The 21,343-nt window shown below is 44.9% G+C and overlaps 2 protein-coding genes across 5 annotated transcripts in view; one reads left to right on the top strand and one right to left on the bottom strand.

Moving 5' to 3' along the window:
* FYTTD1 (forty-two-three domain containing 1) overlaps window positions 1-1,058 on the bottom strand; it is a gene marked incomplete at both ends in the record, with an annotated part of 38,856 nt that extends 37,798 nt beyond the window's left edge. For all 3 annotated transcript variants that reach the window (XM_080696373.1, XM_080696372.1, XM_080696371.1), the window contains one exon: window positions 950-1,058. In XM_080696373.1, coding sequence (XP_080552499.1) covers window positions 950-1,058 — 109 coding nt within the window. The remainder of the gene's footprint in view (window positions 1-949) is intronic.
* An 11,174-nt stretch (window positions 1,059-12,232) lies between these two features.
* The window catches only part of RUBCN (rubicon autophagy regulator), a gene marked incomplete at both ends in the record, with an annotated part of 76,999 nt that continues 67,888 nt past the window's right edge, over window positions 12,233-21,343 (top strand). For both annotated transcript variants that reach the window (XM_080696866.1, XM_080696867.1), the window contains one exon: window positions 12,233-12,297. In XM_080696866.1, coding sequence (XP_080552992.1) covers window positions 12,233-12,297 — 65 coding nt within the window. The remainder of the gene's footprint in view (window positions 12,298-21,343) is intronic.

The following is a 21,343-nucleotide window of genomic DNA, read 5'->3' on the forward strand; positions in this document are numbered from 1 at the left end:
TCCAAATAAAATATAAAATAGGTCTGGGAATGTAGCCTGGAGGTAAAAGGCCCCTGGGTTCCATCCCCAGTACCATCCAAAAAAAAAAAAAAAAAAAAAAATCCCCCTAGACAAACCACAACAAAAGAAAAGCAAAACAAATGGAAAGAAATAATAACCAAAAGAATGTTTCCAGGCCAATATTATCCTAAACATTATCCTTACAAAGGTTACACCTCTGAATCCACTAGCCAGGTATTACTTTTCGAATATCAAAACCTCAGGAAAAGAGAGCAGGCAGGCAGACTACATCCAATACTATAACTTGAATCCCGACAAAACTGTAATTACCTTTAGACCAGTTACACTCAACATTGAGGATGGTGCCTCGGTAGTGTTAGATCTAAATTTTCCTGCTTTTTATATAATCAGCCTCAAACCACGCCACCCATCGATGTGTTGGACCCCACGGTTTACCTGGCCTCTCGGCAATCCACGTAAATCTCCCCGCCCCCCCCACCCCGAACTAGCTACCCTCTGGGGCCTTCGGAATAGGCAGCATCTGCTTTTCGAGACCCCACCTCAAAACATAGCCGAGTGGTCCTTGCCTAACGATATTCCTTCGGGCGGACCCTGCGCGGCGCGAGCCGGCTGAGGGCCCTGGAGGGGCGCCCGCCCCAGGTCGCCGGCAAGGGCCTGGGCTCAGGCCCTTCTCCCGAGCCCTGCGCTCCACCCACACCGACCCAGTCGGGCTCTGACATCTTTCTTCAGAAAGAATGGCCGGGCACACCAGACCCCACGCCCGATAACGCCCGGCCGGCCCGGCTTTCCTCACGAACGCCGGCACCGCCCCCGGGTCGCCTCCCGCGGCAGAACCCCGGGCAAGTGCGGCCAACCGCCCCTTCCCCCACCGCCCGCGCCGCTCCGTCCACCCGCTCCTCCCCCACCAACGCTCCGGCTCGCCCCTCACCCAGGGACATGTCGATTTTGTCCAGGTTTTCGTTGCTGCGGGCTTTCGGCGGCGGCGGCGGCGGCGGGGTCGCCGCGGCTCCCACCAACCGGGTACCAAACCGGTTCATGGCTGGAGACGTCGCGACGGAGCAGTCGGCCGCGAAGACCAGAGCCGGAGGCCTGCCGCCTCCCACTGGCGCACGCACACTGGCCGGCCGCGGGAGCGCGCACGCAGAAGGGCCGGTCGCGGGAGCGCGCACGCAGACTGGCCGGCCGCGAGAGCGCCTACGCCGACTGGCCGGCTGCAGGAGCGCGCACGCGCGCTGGCGTCCTCCCCCCCCCCCCCGCCCCAACCGCGGGGAAGGGCCTACCGAGACGAGCGGCCGGCCAGAGCGGCCCGCGCCGCGCGCGCTCCTAGCGACACTTGCGGGCCGGGCCGAGCCCGGGCGCTGGCGAGGACCACAGCTGTAACTGTGGGCGACGCTCGGTCCCACCTGGGGGGCCGAGCATCCCAAAGTCACGTGTCTTAAATGACATCATGATCCTTCAGGTCCTTCGGTTCCCTCCTACTGCAGAAGCGCCCCCTATGCCTCGGTACCTACTGCAATGCAGCCTCGGGAGGCCGGACAGACCCCCGCGAGCGCAGGCTGCGGCCCGCTCCCCCGTCCCTGGCACGCCCTCCACCTGCAGCGCGCGGACTTGCCTCAGCCGAACGCAAAAGCTGCAGTGACAATTCTTGCGTCACCTTAACTTTAAAAGTGGTTGCTAACGTTTACCTTGCCAGCACCATCTCTCAAAGGGCACTCTCAAAACATTTGACACGGTATACCTTAATAAGACTTCATCTTCCCTTGAGAGGGTAAGTACCTCTGCTTACTTAGCTGCTTTTTTCTCTCTGTAATAACTGCGTCCGGAATTAATAAGAGGATCGCCCCCCCACACCGTCTCTATAGGAAAACTTAATAATTAATTTCTGCTTAGTAACTTTTCCCCCTGTATACAAAATGTCATATTCCCCTTTCTCCTTCTACAAAGCGCTTGTACTCATATAACAAAACTATTTCAGGAATTTTCATTTAAGACATAGCATCTCTTCACATAGAAATCTCGGCCACCTTTTTCTCCAATTCCTAAAATTTTGCTATCATAGAAAGGAACCAGAACTTTGCGGTAATCTAAAGTATCTCAAAACCACAGTACCCTGTGCTTAATTTAGTAATGTCTCAGCATCATGTGGTTTCCAACTTCAACACCAATGACACATTTGACTATTTTTGCTTGGGGATTCCATGCCTTTAAATATTGCTTACTATGCACATTGCGTTTGTTAATTACTTTTTTTCCTATTTTTACATACAAGAAACAGCTATGTCCCATCTCTCCTTTACATGTCTGAATTCAAAGCATAGGTTGCACGGATATTTTTAGATCTCATACATGTGAATGTGCTCCTTATCTGTAGCATAGATGAAACCAAGAGTCATCCAACCACGTTAGATGTGCATCTGAAAACAAAAAACTGTGACTCTATGTGTGCGTGTATGAGAGAGAAGAGAGAGACAGAGACGCATGCACCTGGGTATTTTTATCTTGAGGAAATGCATGATTTTTGTTAAACTTTTGGAAAGTTTATAAATTTCTGCTTATTCTCAAAGGTCAAGTTTTCTTTCTTCCCTGTGACAAAAATATAACCATAGAAAAAAACGGATCAGCCTAGGACACAACTGTCAGGGGTACAATAAGCGTTAAAAGTGAAGGAAGTTTGAAGTGAAGAAAGACCCAAGAAGCTGGGTGTGGTGGCGCATGCTTGTAATCCCAGCATTTGGAAGGCTGAGATTGGAGACCGCAGACAACCTCAGCTACTTAGTGAGGCCCTCTGCAGCTCAGTGAGACCCTGTTTAAATAAAGAATTAAAAATAGGGCAGGGACTGTAGCTCAGAGCTCGAATGCCCCTGGGTTCCATCCCCAGAGCTGAAAAAAAAAAAAAAAAAAAAAAGACCCAAGAATAATATCCAGCTTGTCAAGAAGAATAGCATGAGTATTTTTGGCACAAGTTTCTTTTATTCATTCATTCATTCATTTATTCAGACAGACAGGCAAGCAGGTAAACAAGAGGTTCTTGATTTTACTACTCCACCCTGTAGCCTGCACCCTTCTCTGCATTGCTTACAATTAGAGAAGCAGTACTGGGGATTGAACCCAGAGGCTTCTACCTCCAAGCTACATCCTCAGACCTATTTTTTTTCTTCTTTATTTTTTTTTATGGTACTGGGGGTAGAACCCAGAGGCTTTCTACCTCCTGACTATACTCCCAGACCTATTTTATACTTTATTTGGAAACAGGGTCTCACTAAGTTGCAGAGAGCCTCACTAAGTAGCTGAGGCTGGCTTCGAACCTGTGTAATCCTCTTGTCTCAGGCTCCCAAGAGCAGGGATTACAAGTGTGCACCACTACACCCGGAATTTCTTTCTTATTTTGAAACAGGGTCTCACTGAGTTGCAAATGGCCTCACCTAAGTAGCTGAGACTGGCCGCAAACCCCAATCCTCAGGTCTCAGCCTCCCAAATGCTGGGATTACAACAAGCATGCGCCACCATGCCCGGCTCACCATGTGATTTTTTTTTTTTTTTTTTTTGTGGTACTGGGGTTCTTGGAAGCCCTTCTACTTTCGGGCTACACTCCCAGACCTATTTTATACTTTTTATTTGGAAACAGGGTCTCTTAAGCCAGCGTGGCTGTCTTTGAACCTGCGTGATCCTCCTGTCTCCGCCTCCCAAGTGTGGGGATTACAAGCATGCACCACCATGCCTGGCTCACCATGTGATCTTGAGAGAATCTCTGGGCCTTATATTCATCTTCAAAACACAGAACTAGTGTTACTAATTATTCAAATTATACTAAGATAATTTATCCTTACAGTTCTAATTTTTTTTTTTTTTTATGGTGGTGGTGGTGGTACTGGGATTAAACCCAGGAGCATTCTACCTCTGAGCTACACCTGCAGCCCCATTTTATTCTTCAATTTGAATCAGGGTTTCACTAAGTGTGGAGACCCTCACTAGGTTTCTGAGGCTGGCCATGAACCTGGGTGATCCTCCAGTCTCAGCCTCTCAAGTACTGGGATTGCAGGTGTGCCCCACTATATTCAGCTAGTTCTAAAATCCTTTAAGCAAGCCAGGCGTGGTGGCGCACACTTGTAATCCCCACGCTTCGGAGGCTGAGACAGGAGGATCACACAGGTTTGAAGCTAGCCTCAGCTACTTAGTGAGGCTCTCAGCAAATTAGTGAGTACTGTTTCCAAATAAAATATAAAATAGGTCTGGAAGTGTAGCCTGGAGGTAGAAAGCCCCTGGGTTCCACCCCTAGTATCACCAAAAGTAAATAAATAAAATCCTTTAAGCACAAGACACTTTTCTCCACATTCGACTTCTACTAGAAATAACTTCTCCAATCTCTGCTCATTTGTAAGGGATATACTACAAAGAGGAACCTTAGGTTAAGTTCCTAATTTTATATAAGAAAATTAATGTACTTAGAGCTTGAAAGCATTTTGTACTCGGGTATTTATAGGACAGATAACAAAAATTCCAAATATATAAAATTCTTACTACCATGGATATAGTAAAGATTCCTCTTTTACTCTATCCAAAACTTAAGCTCTAGCCCAAATCTTAGCTCTAAGGGAATGCCCCCACATTATATTAAGAAATCTTGCTGGGCGTGGTGGCCACGCTTGTAATCTCCTTGATTGGGAGGCGGAGACCGCGCAGGTTCGAAGCCAGCTGTGCTGGCTTAAGAGACCCTGTTTCCAAATTTAAAAAAGCATAAAAATAGGTCTGGGAGTGTAACCCGGAGGTAGAAGGGTTTCCAGGAACCCCAGTACCACACAAAAAAAAAAAAAAAAAAAAAAAGAAAAGAAAGAAAGAAAGAAAGAAAAAGAAAAGAAATCTTCACTCTTGTTTGGACTTTTTTTTTTCTTCTTTATTTTGAAACTGGGTCTCACTGAGTTGTAGAGGGCCTCACTAAGTAGCTGAGGCTGTCCACAAACCGAACCGCGATCCTCCTCTGGTCTCAGCCTCCTGAATCCTGGGATTACAAGCCTACGCCACCATGCCCGGCTTTGTTTGGACTTTTAAATTTCCCCAAGGGCTGAGGATCTCAGAGTCTCAGAGCAATTTCCCAGATTCCAAAGGGAAAAAAAGTATAAAAATGAGTGAAGCATTATGAGTAATCGTAGATAGGTAGGTTGGTCACACACAAACAACAACAACAACAAAATAGCAACCTGAGAAACAGCAAAAATGAAGAGGGAGACAAGCCAATAAATCAAAACTGGTGGGCCCTATCCAAGAAGTCCATCAGCCAGCTACTAGGGCTGGAGTTAAAGGATCAACCCTATAATTGGGGGGGGGGGCACCTGAGTAAATTACTCATCTAATCATATATTTATTGAGCACTGGGCTTTGTAATAGGCCATGGGAAAAAAAAGTGGTATGCAAGATGGAAGCAGTTCCTATTTCCTCACAGCTTGGAGAGCAAAAGACACCTGCTATGAATAAGTCACTGTGCTAAGACCCTGGGCATCCAGCCTTTGCCTGGAGTAGAGCAGTTCACTGGCTTCCTCTAAGTCAAAATAAACAGAATTCATGCAGCCACCCGTTAGAGGCTTGATTTCATACAGTGTAGATAAGACAACATTTATAATGGCTAGAGAAAATAAAAGTTCTGTTAGATTTGGTTTTCAGTTAAGCATAGTGGCATATGTCTATAATCCTATTACTTTAGAGGCTGAAGCTAGAGGATTACAAGTTTAAGGACAGCTTCATTAACTTACCAAGACCTGTCCTCAGAGTAAAATATAAAGGGTTTAGCAGGCCATGGTAGTGCATGCTTGTAATCCAGTTTGTGGGAGGCTGAGACAGGAGGATCATGGTTCGTGGACAGCCCCAGCTACTTAGTGAGGCCCTTTGCAACTCAGTGAGACCCTGTTTCAAAATAAAGAATAAAAAATAGGGCTGATGGTGTAGCTTGGAAGTAGAATGCCCCTGGGTTCCATCCCTAGTACCACAAAAAGTTACAGAATTTCTTCAAATGAAACAAATTTACATAAAATTACATAATTTTCCCCATTTAAATAATATTTATTTTAAAAAATATTCTCAAGCCAGGCGTAGTGATGCACACTTGTAATCCCAGCATTTGAAAGGATCCAGGAGGATCCGAGTTCACAGCCAACCTCAGTTACTTAGTGAGGCCCTTTGCAACTCAGTGAGACCCCGATGTTTCAAAATAAAGAATAAAAAATAGGACTGGAGGTGTAACTTGGAGGTAGAATGATCCTGGGTTCCATCTCCATTAGCACACACACACACACACACAGATATTCTCAATCCCAGTACGTGAATGGCTGAAATAGTAGGATAACAGGTTTGAGGCCAGCCTCTGCTACTTAGGCTCTCTGCAACTTACTGAGACCTGTTTCAAGAATAAAAGATAAAAAAAAAAAATAGGGCTGGAGGTATAGCTCAGTGGTAGAATTCCCTGGGCTCAATCCCCAGTACTGAAAAAAATAAAAAGATATTCTCAATTCATATTGGATAGGTTGATAGTCTGGGAAGGATCTGGGGAGCCAAGGTTCTTGGGTAATGGAGCCTTCAGGCATTCTTCTCTCCCATGCTTTTCTCTTTGTTCCCCATTTTCCACTCTAGGATGAGGAGCCCAAGCTCAGCTGTGGATTAACTCTGTTCTCTTTTCTTCTGTAGAGGATCCCTCCTCTTAGCCCAACTTTATTTTATCCAGCTAGAGTTGTAGGGGGCTGAGACAAGGACAGAAATTGAACATTCCTCAATTGTAATGGTTTTGCTCAGTACAAAACTAAGGAGTTTTTTTGGTTGGTTGTGTGTGTGGGGGGTACTGGGGATGGAACTAAGGGGCATCCTACCTCTAAGTTATGCTAGCCTTATTTTATTTTTATTTTGCAATAGGGTCTCACTAAGTTGCGGAGAGCCTCACTATGTTACAGAGGCTGGTGGCAAACCTGTGATCTTCCTGTCTCAGGCTCCCAAGTACTGGGATTACAAGTGTGCATTACTATGCCTGGCTCTTATTTTTTAATTCTGAAACAGGGTCTCATTAAGTTACTGAGAGTTTCACTACTTGCTGAAGCTGTCCTTGAACCCACGATCCTCTTGCCTTAACCTATGAAATACTGGGATTGCATAGGCCTCTTTTCTTTTCTTTTCTTTCTTCCTCTCTTTCTTCCTTTTTTTTTTTGCGATACTGGGGATAGAACCCAGGGGCATTCTACCTTTGAGCTACATCCCCACCCCTACTTTTTATTCTTTATTTTGAAACAGGGTCTCACTGTGTTGCAAAGGATCTCACTAAGTAGCTGAGGGTGTCCATGAACTGAGATCCTCCGGTCTCAGCCTCCTGAATGCTGGAATTACAAGTGTGTGCCACCATGCCTGGCTTATTTTCTTGTTAAAATTATAAAAATTCCAGCCAAACATGGTAAAAATGCACCTGTAACCTAGTACTTGGGAGGCTGAGACTAGAATATTGCAGATTTGTGGCTAGCCTCAGCAACTTAGTAAGGCCCTTAGCAATTTAGTGAGACCTTGTTTCAAAATAAAAAAATAAAATAGGCTGGAGGATGGAGCTTAAAGGCAATCTTACCTCTACATTCAACTTCAGTACCACCAAAAGAAACCCCCAAAAAACAAAAACAAAAAAAAGAAAGAAAAACTAGAAATTCTAAATTTGTATGCAATGTTCATGGCAGCAGTAAACTTTCCTATATAATTGAATTAATTAACCAATACTAAGTGCTTAGAGGGGATGAAAATGTTTCTGTGAAGACAAAATGAAAACCAATTAAACTGAGTGTGGTGGCGCACATTTGTAATTCCAGTACCTGAGAGGCTGAGATAGGAGAATCCCAGGTTTGCAGCCAGCCTCAGCAACTTAGTGAGACCTTGTTTCCAAATAAATAAATAAAATAGGGCTGGAAGTATAGCTCAGAGGTAGAATGCCCCTGGGTTCAATAGCCAGTGTGCATGCACACCACAAATATATACACACAAAAAAAGGAAGGAAGAAACAAAGCCAAATAACTAATATTAAAACTTGGGAGCTGGGCATGGTGGCCCACGCTTGTAATCCCAGCATTTGGGAGGCTGAAACCTGGAGGATCGCGGTTTGCAGACAGCCTCAGCTACTTACTGAAGCCCTCTGCAACTTAGTGAGACCTGGTTTCAAAATAAAGAATAAAAAATAGGGTAGGGCTGTAGCTCGGAGGTCGAACGCCCCTGGGTCCTATCCCCAAACCCGCAAAAAAAAAAAAAAAAAAAAAAAAATAGGGCTGGGGAGCCAGGCTGGGATGCGCACACTTGTAATCCCAGCATTCTGGAGGCTGAATCCTGGAGGATCGTGGTTCGCTGACAGCCTCAGCTACTTAGCAAGGCCCTTCGCAACTCAGTGAGAACCTGTTTCAAAAATAAAAACACAAGCTGGGCGTGGTGGCACATGCTTGTAATCCCAATATTTGAGAGGCAGAGACCGGAGGATCGCAGTTCGCGGACAGCCTCAGCTACTTAGTGAGGGGTGTTCTAGTTCCAAGCTATAACCTCAGTTTGTGTGTGTGTGTGTGTGTGTGTGTGTGTGTGTGTGTGTGTGTATTACCCAGGGGCATTCTACCTGTGAGCTTCTAGCCCTTTATTTATTTTATTTATTTGCGGTACTGGGGATGGAACACAGGGGCATTCTACCTCCAAGCAACACAGCCCTATTTTTTATTTTATTTTATTTTATTTTATTTTTTGGTGGTCCTGGGGGTGGAACCCAGAGGCCCAGAGGCCTTCTACCTCTGGGCTATACTCCCAGACCTTTTTTTATATATTTATTTGGAAACAGGGTCTCACTAAGTTGCTGAGAGCCTAAGTAGCTGAGGCTGGCTTCGAACCTGTGCGATCCTTCTGTCTCAGCCTCCCAAGCACAGGGATTACAAGCATGCGCCACCAGGCCCGGCTTTTTTCTTTATTTTGAAACAGGGTCTCACTGAGTTGCAGAGGGCCTCACTAAGTAGCTAAGGCTTGCTTCGAACCTATGCAATCCTCCTCTCTCAGCCTCCCAAATGTTGTGATTAAAAGCGTGCGCTACCACGCCCAGCTAGCTCTTTATTTTTATTTGATTATTTTTTCTTAGAAGCATAATTTTGCTAAGTTATCTTGTGTTGGCCTAGAACCTGTGATCTTTCAGTCTTAGCCTTCCAAGTGTGGGGATTACAGGCATGTGCCACCTTGCCCATCCAATGCTGTCCTTTTCCTAAAAAGGGAACACTGGTACATGCCTGTAATCCCAGTTCTTGAGAGGCTGAGACAGGTTGGAGGGTAGCCTCTGCCACTTAGCAAAACCCTCAGCAACTTTGTAAGATCCTGTTTCAAAAAAAAAAAAAAAAAAAAAAAAGCTGGAGCCGAGCGTGGCAGTGCACGCTTCTAATCCCAGCATTCGGGAGGCTGAGACTGGAAGATCGAAGTTCGTGGACAGCCTCAGCTACTTAGTGAGGTCCTCTGCAACTCAGTGAGACCCGGTTTCAAATTAAAGAACTAAAAAAAATAGGGCAGGGAGTGTGGCCTAGAGGTTGAATGGCCGTGGGTTCCATCCTGACATGCAAAAAAAGAAAAAAAATTAAGCTGAGTGTAGTGTGCAGGGTTGTAATCACAGTACTTGGGCGGCTGAGACAGGAGGATCTCAAGTTTGTGGCCAGCCTCAGCTTCTTAGTAAGATCCTCTGCAACTTAGTGAGACCCTGTTTCAAAACAAAGAATAAAAAATAGGGCTGGGAAGCCATGTGTTGTCATGCAGGCTTGTAATCTCAGTACTCAAGAGGCTGCTACAGGAGGATCAGAGTTCTCAGCTGGCCTCAGCTACTTAGTGAGGCCCTCTGCAACTTAGTGAGACCCTGTTTCAAAATAAAGAATAAAAAAATAGGGGTGGGGGTGGAGCTCAGAGGTAGAATGCTCTTAGATTCAATCCCCAGTACCTTAAAACAAACAAACAAAAAATAGGGCTGGGGGTGTAGCTCAGATTTAGAATGTCCTGGGACTCAATCCCTAGTACCCCCCCCCATTTTTTTTAAGAGCTGGGGGTTTAACTTGGTGGTAGAATGCCCCTGGGTTTGATCCCCATTATCACAAATAATAAAGAAGTAAAAAGGACTGGGGCTGGGCATGGTGGCACAGGTTTATAATCCTAGCATTTGAGAGGCTGAGACAAGAGGATCCCCGTCTGTTGACAGCCTCCGCTACTTAGTGAGACCCTTTGCAACTCAGGGAGACCCTGTTTCAAAATAAGGAATAAAAAAAAGGGCTGGGGGTGTAGCTTCGAAGTAGAATGCCCCTGGGTTCCATCCCCAGTACCACAAATAAACAAACAAAAAAAAAACAAACAAAAGTACTGTGGATGTAACTCAAATGTAGAATGCCTCTGGGTTCAATCCTCAATACAAATTAAAAAAAAGTAGAAATCCTTTAGGAGGAAATATGAGAAATTTTAAGAGAGTATTTTTATACAAATAAATTAATAATTTGCATTGAAAGTGTCTCTTCGTTTTTTTTTTTTCAGGTCTGGGGATGGAACCCAGGGGCATTCGACCTCTGAGCTACACGTACCCTGCCCTAATTTTTTATTCTTTATTTTGAAACAGGGTCTCATTAAGTTGCAGAGGGCCTCACTAAGTAGCTGAGGCTGTCCGTGAACTGCAATCCTCTGTTTTAGCCTCCCGAATGCTGGGATTACAAGCGTGTGTCACCACGCCCAGCCCTTTTCACTTTTAACTCACAAAAAAGTTTTCTTCAGTTCCTAAAAATCACGATTTTTTTTAGGCCATTAGTTTTTCATTAGGTCATTAGTTTTGGAGTTATCCTTAATCCTTTCCTCTTCCTCACTCGTCATATCTAGTCTTTCACAGAGTAGCACTGTTTCATCACCTTAATATTGTTGTAATCTGAACTTCCATGTCCTCACAGCCATTGTTCTAGTTTAGGACTGGGTTTGCAAACTAGCAACCCAAGGGCCACCTACAGCATACCGACATTGTTCTACCTATGCAATGTTGAAATTATATATAAAAGATAGTTGCAATATTTAAAAACCTAGAAATTGTATTTAGAACTGCAGAGTCCAGCTTTTTTTGACAAATTATATCTGGCAACTGTAGGCCCATATGCCCATTTGACAGCATAGACTTCCCTTCTTGAATGAGGTTTGAGCTTTCCAGTTCTGAATTTCTGCCATTTCTAGTTATCTCTTGCAACTGGCTCACTTCACTCATTGGCATTACCTGCTTGTCTCCTCTCAGCACTGCCAGTCTATTCTTTCACCCTTACCTCTAACACAGCATATAACTGCTTCCCTCTCCACCTTGTCAGCTAGCTTTCTAAGTGGTTTTGATCAAATTAGTTGCTGTGCATATACTGAATATGCTAATTGCTTCAGGATTAAAAAAAAGCAAATTCCTTCAGATGGTAGTTCATGATCTGATCTGCCAGCGCGAGAATGCCCACTCCATTCTGTTTCCCACCCCTTCCTGTCTTTTGATGACCATTCAAAACCAACCGTTCCTAAGCCGGCACACTTCCTAGTGTCTTCCCGTGCTCTTCTCTCTTACTCCTGGTTAATTCGTATTCATCCTTAAGGCCTGGACGTTGACATCAATCTTACTGGAATCTTCCCCCAAAGCCTTTCTCTTCTGCTCTAATTTTGTGATCTCATAGCGACCTGTGTGTGCCATTCAGTTTGTGAGCTCTTTAAGTGAGGCCTCCAGTGTTAAATCAGAGTGTGCTGAAGTGCATCAATTAAACTTGGATTAGCCCGGCGTTATCTCCTAGTTTACACCTCTGAGTCAGATTCTCAGGGCCAAGTAAGATAGGAGTGCCCTGGCGCCAGCCGACGTTTTACACCGAGTCCCAGCTGAGCGCAAACTCGCCACGCACGCCTTCTCGGTCGGCAGGCCACCGCGAGCGCGGCCCCGGATTGGACGGGGCAGTGCATGCTGGGAGCAGCCTGGTCTTTCGAAGGGCTTGCTGGGAGTTGTAGTTCTTGAAGCCGGAAGTGGGGGTGGCAGGGATCGAAACCGCAGCTGAGGCAGCAGTCATTGGCGCTGCCGCCGCCCGGGCTTGGTGCACCGCTCCGAGCCCACCCATGGTGGTCCTTTTTCTGTCCCCAGGGAGGTTTGGGTTCCCTAACGTGCGAAGCGACTAGGACTCCTCTCTTCAGCCGGGAGGCGGCCTCACAGTCCCGGATGCGGCCAGAGGGCGCGGGAATGGATCTGGGCGGCTGCGAGGAGCGCCTGCCGGAGGAGAGCAGGTGGGCTGGGAAGGGGCCGGGGCGTCCGGGCCGTCGGGCGCAGTGCCGCTCGGGGAGGCTTGGGAGGCTCCGAGAGCACGTTTAGAAGTGCCCGACGCACAGACCCGAGGGTGACTGCTGCTGGGAAGAATTCCTGAGCGGAGGAACCGGCAGGGCGTGGATAGGACGGGGGTTCAGGTTTAGTGAGGGCGAGGGAGAGGAGGCGGGTCCGGTTGAGGGCAGGGGAGCACAGGGGCGGCGCTCAGATTCCAGACTGCCGGAGGTGGATATTGAAGGGCATGGGGGAAAGGGCTGAGGGGTTGTAGGCCAGAGTCTATAGATAGGAGCAGGGGACAAAATTGGTGCCCTGACTGAAACTTGAGGTGATAGCAAGCTGGGCTGATATTAAAGTGATGTTGTAAGAATTTATCCGAACAAAGGTTAGAGGTTACGCGCGCCCTAGGAGGGAGACGAGCGTTTGTAATAGTAACGGGATGGGGTGGGGGCCTGCTGCTGAAACCAGAAATCAGATACGTGCCCTTGTCAATGCTGGGCCCTGTCAGAGTGGCAGGACCTCTCCGTCATTTCCTTTTAGTCTTCATACATTTCACTTCTCCCCCACAATGTAAACTAAACAAGTGCAGATTTTTATGGAACTATTGTCAGAAAGTCCAGAGCTTCTAGAAATTAGGGGACTTACTGTGTTTGTTCTTTTGTTTGTGGTACTGGGTATCGAACCCAAGGCCTTGCACATGCTAGGCAAATGCTTCATCAATGACCTACAGCACCAACCCAGGAATTTAAGATTTAAAAAAGTACTTTGGCTAGCCGGGCGTGGTGGCACAAGCTTGTAATCCCCGCGCTTGGGAGGCTGAGACAGGAGGATCGCACGGGTTCGAAGCCAGCCTCAGCTACTCAGTGAGGCTTCCAGCAACTTAGTGAGACCCTGTTTCCAAATAAAATATTAAAAAGGTCTGGGAGTATAGCCCGGAGGTAGAACGCCTCTGGGGTTCCATCCCCAGTACCACCAAAAAAATAATAAAAATAAAAAAATAAAAAAGTACTTTGGCTAAATGTTTAGTTAGACTTCGTAGAGGTTCCTCTTGTATTTGAGTTTGCTTCATTTTAACTGTGGTCTTAGTGTAGTTCAACAGCAACAACAAAACTGGTTTTATCCTTTTAAGAGACTGGAATGGTGGAGAGCTACAGCAGGAATGTGGCTTAAGGAAGTCTTAATGTTTACGGGTTTAAGATACAGCCATGGTCTTAGGAGCAGCTAAGGTCCAATGACTAGAGGCAGAATATTTTATCTCTGGGATAATACCATCAGAGAAGAATCGAAATGTTGTGCGTGGGTGAGGATTTCACTGTTTCACAAGTAGTCTTTGGCCTGCAAAACAGACAGAACTTTGGGGTTCTTGCCTGAGATCTATGAGTGATGTGCACTGAGTGGAACTGAACATTCTACTTCTCTTTTTCTTTCTTTCTTTCTTTCTTTCTTTCTTTCTTTTTTTTTTTTTTTGTGGGTCTGGAGATGGAGCCCAGGGGCATTCGACCTCCGAACTATACCCCAGCCCTATTTTTTTTTTAATTCTTTATTTTGAAACAGGGTCTCACTGAGTTGCAAAGGGCCTCACTAAGTAGCTGAGGCTGGCCGCGAACCGCCGGTCTCAGCCTCCCAAATGCTGGGATTACAAGCATCTGCCTGGCTTCTACTTCTCTTTTTCATGTTTCAATTTCTGCTGATCTGTATTTGACTATTTATTCTTCCTCCAGATGTCTGTGAAATGTTTCATATAAAAGATCTCTTATAAAGTCGGGCATGGTGGCACATGCTTGTAATTCCAGCATTCGAGAGGCTGAGACAGGAGGATCTTGGTTCGCCCACAGCCTGAGCTACTAAGGCCCTTTGCAACTCACTGAGACCCTGGTTCAAAATAAAGAATAGCTGGGCTTGGTGGCACATGTTTGTAATCCCAGCACTCGGGAGTCTGACACCGGAGGATCACAGTTTGTGGACAGCCTCAGCTATGTAGCGAGGCTCTTTGCAACTCAGTGAGACCCTATTTCAAAAAAAAAAAAAAAAAAAAAAAAAGATAGCCAGGTGTGGTGGCATACAATTTTAATCCCAGCGCTTGGGAGGCTGAGACAGGAGGATCACATAGGTTCGAAGCCAGGTTCAATTACTTAGTGAGGCTCTCAGCAACTTAGACCCTGTTTCCAAATTAGTATAAAATAGGTCTGGGAGTATAGCCAGAGGTAGAAAAGCCCCTGGGTTCCACTTCCAGTATCACCAAAAAAATAAATAAATAAATAAAATAAATAAATAAATGAATAAATAGACTAAAAAATAGGGCTGGGGGTTAGCTCAGAGGTAGAATGCCCCTGGGTTCCATCTCCAGTACCACAAAAAACAAACAACAACAACAACAACAAAACCCCTATAATTTTAAACAAGTTTTAGGGTTATTTTGATTTTCTTGTACTAGTTCATGTGCAGGCAGACTTGGTCAGAAATTCCAAGTTCAGTTTTCTTCTCCTTTTAGCTAAAGCTGCATTAGTTATTTAACAAACATTTATCATATGCCAAGCAGTGTGTGTGTGTGTGTGTGTGTGTGTGTGTGTGTGTGTGTTACTGAGGATGGAACCCAGGGGCATTCTACCTCCAAGCCACATCTCCAGCCCTGTTTTTTATTCTTTATTTTGAAACTGGGTCTCACTGAGTTCCATAGGGCCTCATTAAGTAGCTGAGGCTGTCTGTGAACGGCAATCTTCCTGTCTCAGCCTCCCAAACGCTGGGATTACAAGCGTGAGCCACCACGCCCGGCTACCAAGCTGTGTGTGTGTGTGGTGCTGGGGATAGAACCCAGAGGCTTTCTACCTTTGGGCTACACTCTCAGACCTATTTTGTATTTTATTTGGAAACAGGGTCTCACTAAGTTGCTGAGAGCTTCACTGAATAGCTGAGGCTGGCTTTGAACCTGTGCGATCCTCCTGTCTCAGCCTCCCAAGTACTGGGAGTACAAGCGTGTGCCACCACGCTTGGCTACCAAGCATGTTAACTTATTTCTCTTTTTTTAACAGTTGTATGAAGTAGGCACTATAATTATTATTTCATATGAGGACACTGAGACATGGGCAGGATAAATAACTTGCCAAGGTCAGACAGTGCATGCCTGGTGGAGGTGGGGTTCAAACCCAGGCAATCTGGCACCAGAGTCTGCATTTTTAATCTCTATACATGCCATATCTGAGTGTGCTCTAATAACAAAAGGAGCACACTCAGAGATAGTATTGTTTTCTATCATTCTGTGTCTGTCATTAAAGCCTGTAGGATTGTTCTTTGATGCTATCTTTTCCTGTCTCTTACTCTTTTTGTGCTTGCCTTTTAACCAAAGAACTTTAATTAGAGCTTAATTTTAGAGTGGAGTTTTCCCCACAAAGCCATTCATATTGTTGTTATAGGCCTTCTCTCAGTTAGTCATTGGTGAATTCAGAATGTTTCAATAGTCTTCATGGTGGTCTCCTTAGCTCCAGATAGACAATGTGGCTTGTACCTGAGAATTAGGCTTTGGTTGGTTCATTACAGACATAACCTTTCTTTCGTTCGTTCTTTCTTTCTTTCTTTCTTTCTTTCTTAGCATGGGAGATGGAACCAAGGGGCATTCTACCTTCAAGCTGTACTCCCAGCCCTATTTTTTTTTGTTATTTATTTATTTATTTATTTATTTGTGGCACTGGGGGTAGAACCCAGAGGCTTTCTACCTCCAGGCTATACTCCCAGACCTATTTTATATTTTATTAGAAACAGGGTCTCACTAAGTAGCTGAGGCTGGCTTCGAACCTGTGCGATCCTCCTGTCTCAGCCTCCCAAGCACGGGGATTACAAGCATGCGCCACCACGCCTGGCATCTTTTATTTTTGAAACAGGCTCTCACTGAGGTGCAAAGGGCCTTGCTAAGTAGCTAAGGTTGTCCACGAACCAGGATCCTCCAGCCTCCTGAATGCTGGGATTTCAAGCGTGTACCTCCATGCCCAGCTTAGACATAACCTTTTTATGGTCACCCAGTTCAGAAACAGTCCGTGTGTGTGTGTGTGTGTGTGTGTGTGTGTGTGTGTGTGTGTAATCAATACTAGGAATTGAACCTCTGAGCTGCATCCCTAGATTTTTTGTTTTGAAACAGGGTCTCACTAGGTTGCTGAGAATTTTACTGTCTTGCTGAGGCTGTCCTCTAATATGTAATCCTCCTGTCTCAGCCTCCCAAGTACTGGGATTACAGGTGAACACCACTGTGCCTGGCTCAGAAACAGTCTTCTTGATGAGATGGCATTTTTTTCATGTGTGTGGTACTGGGGGTGGAACCCAGGGGCTTTTCTACCTCTGGGCTACTTCCAGACCTAATTTTTTATATTTTATTTGGAAACAGGTCTCACTAAGTTGCTGAAAGCTTCACTAAGTAGCTGAGGCTGGCTTCCAACCTATGCAATCCTCCTGTCTCAGCCTCTTAAGCGCTGGGATTACAAGTGTGTGCCACTTTTAAATTGGGAGGATACAACTTTTTTTTTTTTTTTTTTGGTGGTACTGGGGGTGGAACCCAGAGGCTTTCTACCTCCGGCTATACTCCCAGACCTATTTTCTATTTTATTTGGAAACAGGGTCTCACTAAGTTGCTGAGAGCCTCACTAAGTAGCTGAGGCTGACTTCGAACCTGTGTGATCCTCCTGTCTCAGCCTCCCAAGCGCTGGGATTACAAGTGTGCGCCACCACGCCAGGCTGGATACAACTTTTCATTATATTTTCTGAAAGCAGTTGATAGAGTGAAATGTGCATAAGCTTTAAAGCTTGTTAGACCTACATTTAAATCCTATCTTCTATGCTTGACTTGATCAAGGAGAGTGACCTGGAAGAGAGGGCAGAATAATGCCTTCCTGCCTGGGAGGTTGTGAGAATACAATAAAATGCCATTCACAAACATGCACAAAGCTCCTTAGAGAGTGCCTGGTATATACTAAGCACAAGGATTGCCTGTTTCTAGCCACTCTCCAGTTTTTTTGAAATATGGTGGGTTTATGCTTTACACATTACTATTTGCAGTAGTCAAGCTTGTTATTTCTCCTTTTATGGCTCCTCTGTCTTGAGTTGAGCATATCAGGGACTGGAGTGTTTGCTTATCTTTTAACCTCACCCTACAAATGTAGTTATATCATAGGTTCACCTATTGTTTTCCATCTAGCTGAATTCTTTTTTTTTTGCAGTACTGGAGATGGAACCCAGGGGCATTTTACTTTTGAACAACACCTCCAGCCCTATTTTTTACTATTTATTTTGAAACAGGGTCTCACTGAGTTGTAAAGGCCCTCACTTAGTAGCCAAGGCTGTCCGCGAACCACGATCCCTCCCAAATCTTAGCTGGGATTACAAGTGTGAGCTACTACACTTAGCTAGACCAATATCTTCTAACAAAATATCATAGCATTAGCTGGGCATGGTAGCACATGCCTGCAAAACAAAAACAAAAAACATAGTGCTCTGGGATGATTTTTTTTTTCTTGTGGTAGGACTGGGGATGAAACTCAAGGGCTTTCTACCTCCAGGGTACACTCTTAGACTTATTTTATATTTTATTTTGAAACAGGGTCTCACTAAGTTGCTGAGAGCCTCACTAATTAGCTGAGGCTGGCTTCGAACCTGTGCAATCCTGTCTCAGCCTCCTAAGTACTGGGATTACAAGTGTGTGCCAACATGCCCAGATGAACCTAGGGGTATTGTACCTCCAACCTACAATCCCAGCACTATTTTTTTCCCCCAGTACTGAGGATTGAACCCAGGGGCATTCTACCACTGAGCTACACCCCCAGCCCTATTTTTTTTTTTTTTTTGGTGGTACTGGGGATTGAACCCAGGGCCATTCTACCTCCGAGCTATACCCTCCAGCCCCATTTTTTAGTTTTTTATTTTGAAACGGGGCCTTATTAGTTGCAGAGAGCTTCACTAAGTAGCCGAGTTTGGCCATGTGATCCTCTTGTTTAAGCCTCCTAAGTACTGGGATTACAAACATGCGCCACCAGGCCAGGCTCCTAATTTTTATTCTTTATTTTGAAACAGGGTTTCACTAAGTTGTGAAGGGCCTCACCTAGTAGCTGAGGCTGGCCTTAAGCCTGTGATCCTTCTGTCTCAGCCTCCCAAGTACTGGATTACAAGCATGTGCCACCACACCTGGCTTGTTTTTTATTGTTGTTTTGAAAGTGTCTCACTAGGTTGTTGAAAGTCTCACTGTGTTGCTGAGACTGCCCTAAAACCTATGATTTTCCTATCTCAGCCTACCAACCACTGAGATTATTGGCGTGTACCACCATGCCCAGAAACCCAGGGTTTCTTAAATGCCAGTTGTTGGGAGGTTGTCTGCTGAAACTACTAAGCAGTTAAAGGGATGGCCTTCTGGCGTTGCTCTGCCACCCTGCACTGCCTTGGCTGGGCCGTGTGGTCTACTTTTGAGCTTGGAATTTACCGCTATGTATTGCTCAGTTTTCCTAGTGCAGTGCTGTAGATAGAGTAGGAATTTAGGTAGTAAGACACTTTTTAGTGTCTATGAGCTAATGTCATTCAACTGATCAAAACCTCCACTGTTCCTATCTCACTTAATAGCATTTTCTATTCAGTCAACCAATCCAGAGCCTCAGAGTGAAATTTGAAATTTCCCTCTTCTTCATTTTTCATATCCAAGCAATCACCAGGTTCTATGAATTCTGTTCTTGATTTTTTCCTTTTTCTCTGTTTATATTTCTTTTTCTTTTCTTTCTTCCTTTTCTCTTTCTTTCTTTCTCTCTTTCTTTCTTTCTTTCTTTCTTTCTTTCTTTCTTTCTTTTTCAGTACTGGGGATGGAACCCAGGGGCATTCTACTTTCAAGCTACACCCCCAGTCCTATATTTTATTCTTTATTTTGAAACGGTCTCACTGAGTTGCAAAGGGCCTCACTAAGTAGCTGAGGCTGTCCTAAAATCACAATTCTTCTGTTTCAGCCTTCTGAATGGTGGGATTGCAAGTGTGCACCACCACACCCAGCTTCTGGTTTATATTTCTAAAAATTCAGGACATAACATTGCTTCAGGCATGGCCAAATCTAGTATTTGTCCCTGTCTCAGCTTTGCTTTTTGATATGTTGCTTTCATTCTCAGGCAGATTTTTCTATAAGCTAATCCTTAGGAAACCCAATTTGGGCAATCTCAGTAACAACAGAAGGTATACAGTCCCAGTAGCTTCAGCAAAACAAAACTTCTGGGGTTGACTCTTTGACCTGATTTGAGTGATATTTCTTTTGTGATCAGGGTGGAATGTGCTGCTCAGTCAGATGTAAATTATGTATTCAATGCTGGATCTTAGGGTAGGGTGAGACCTTCTTGAAACCTTATGGACCAGAGTAAGTGGTAGAGGAATTGTTTTCCTATGCAAAAATTAGAGTTGTTACCAAAATAAAAATGACATAAATCCTGGGCAGATATAAACAATATATTCACTATAGGCTGCTGTGCTGCTATTTCTCATTGGGGATTATTTTCATAACCTCCAAACCAGACTTCCTATATTTAATTCTTGACAAAATTGCTCTACTATCTCCCAAAGATGTTCAATAGTTTTCTTACTGAAAATAGAATATACTCAGAACAGCGTACCCCAGAAGTCAATCTGCATATTAGCCCCTCTGAAGCTCCTAGAGATCCATGATACTTGTCCACTCTCACACCATCCTTGCTTCTTTACAGTCCCTGCACTACCTCCCTTTGCCAGGAGAGCGTAGTCATCCTTTAATGACTCCTTTAGAAGCAGCCTGAACTGCTGTTTTCTCTGTTCCATCTTCTTACTTCATGCCTGTTTTCCCCTTTGCTCTACAATTTCCCTGAGAGATGGGGATTATTCCTCTTTAACCATCATGTCACTGCCTAGCAGTGCTTGATATATGGTTGGTGTTCAGTGAATATTTGCTTAAGGAATGAAAACATTAACAGTTTGGCCATGCCAGAGTTGGGCAGGTGCCAGTGGTGCTCTTGCCATTGAAAGGGCCTCTTCTTTCTCCCCATTTGTTTTCATTTTTTTTCACATTTACCTCCATTTTCTACTTTTTCCTTTCCCTTTTCCCTGTAATCATGCTACAGATTGACAGTTCATATAGATCTGATAACAAAACAGGATGATCATGTGATTTTTGAGCAGTCTGCGCTGTTAGTTCAATTATTAGAACAAAAAAGCTCAGAAATGGACCCTTGAATGAAGCTTTTAGGAAAACTGCTGTTGTCAGAACCCAGGAGGGGTAGGGCGTATCAGCTGACTGCGGCACCACTAACCCTGAAGCTTTTTTCAGTATACATTCTTTCACCCCACAGCTGTTTCTGCTTCTGAGTGCATTATCATTTCTCCCACTATATAGATTTTCATTTTTTTCTTCTCCTTCATTCCTTTTCTCATTCCTTTCTCTTTTTCCTGCTTCTTTTTTCTCCATACATTTCCACAACCTGTCTGTGTGATTATAGACCTTCTCTGTCCTACATGATTGCTCCTGATCACTCATGGTAGTTTATTTATTTTTTGTTGTACTGGTAGTAGAACCCAGAGGCCTTTCTACCTCTGGGCTATACTCCCAGGCCTATTTTTATACTTTACTTGGAAATAGAGTCTCACTAAGTTGCTGAGAGCCTCACTAAGTAGCTGAGGCTGGCTTTGAACCTCCTGTCTCAGCCTCCCAAGTGCGGGGATTACAAGCGTGCGCCACCACGCCCAACTACTCATGGCAGTTTTTTTGTTGTTGTTGTTTTTGCGGGTCTGGGAATGGAACCCAGAGGCATTTTGACCTCTGAGCTATACACCCTGCCCAATTTTTTTTTTATTCTTTATTTTGAAACAGGGTCTCACTGAGTTGCGGAGGGCCTCACTAATTATCTGAGACTGCGAACTGCGATCCTCCAGTCTTAGCCTCCCGAATACTGGGATTACAAGCTTGCGCCACCATGCCCAGCTTCATGGCAGTTTAATTAACAGGTTTTAGCCGGGCATGGTGGCGCACGTTTGTAATCC

The sequence above is a fragment of the Muscardinus avellanarius genome, assembly GCF_963383645.1.
Source record: "Muscardinus avellanarius genome assembly, chromosome: 5".
NCBI lineage: Eukaryota > Metazoa > Chordata > Mammalia > Rodentia > Gliridae > Muscardinus > Muscardinus avellanarius.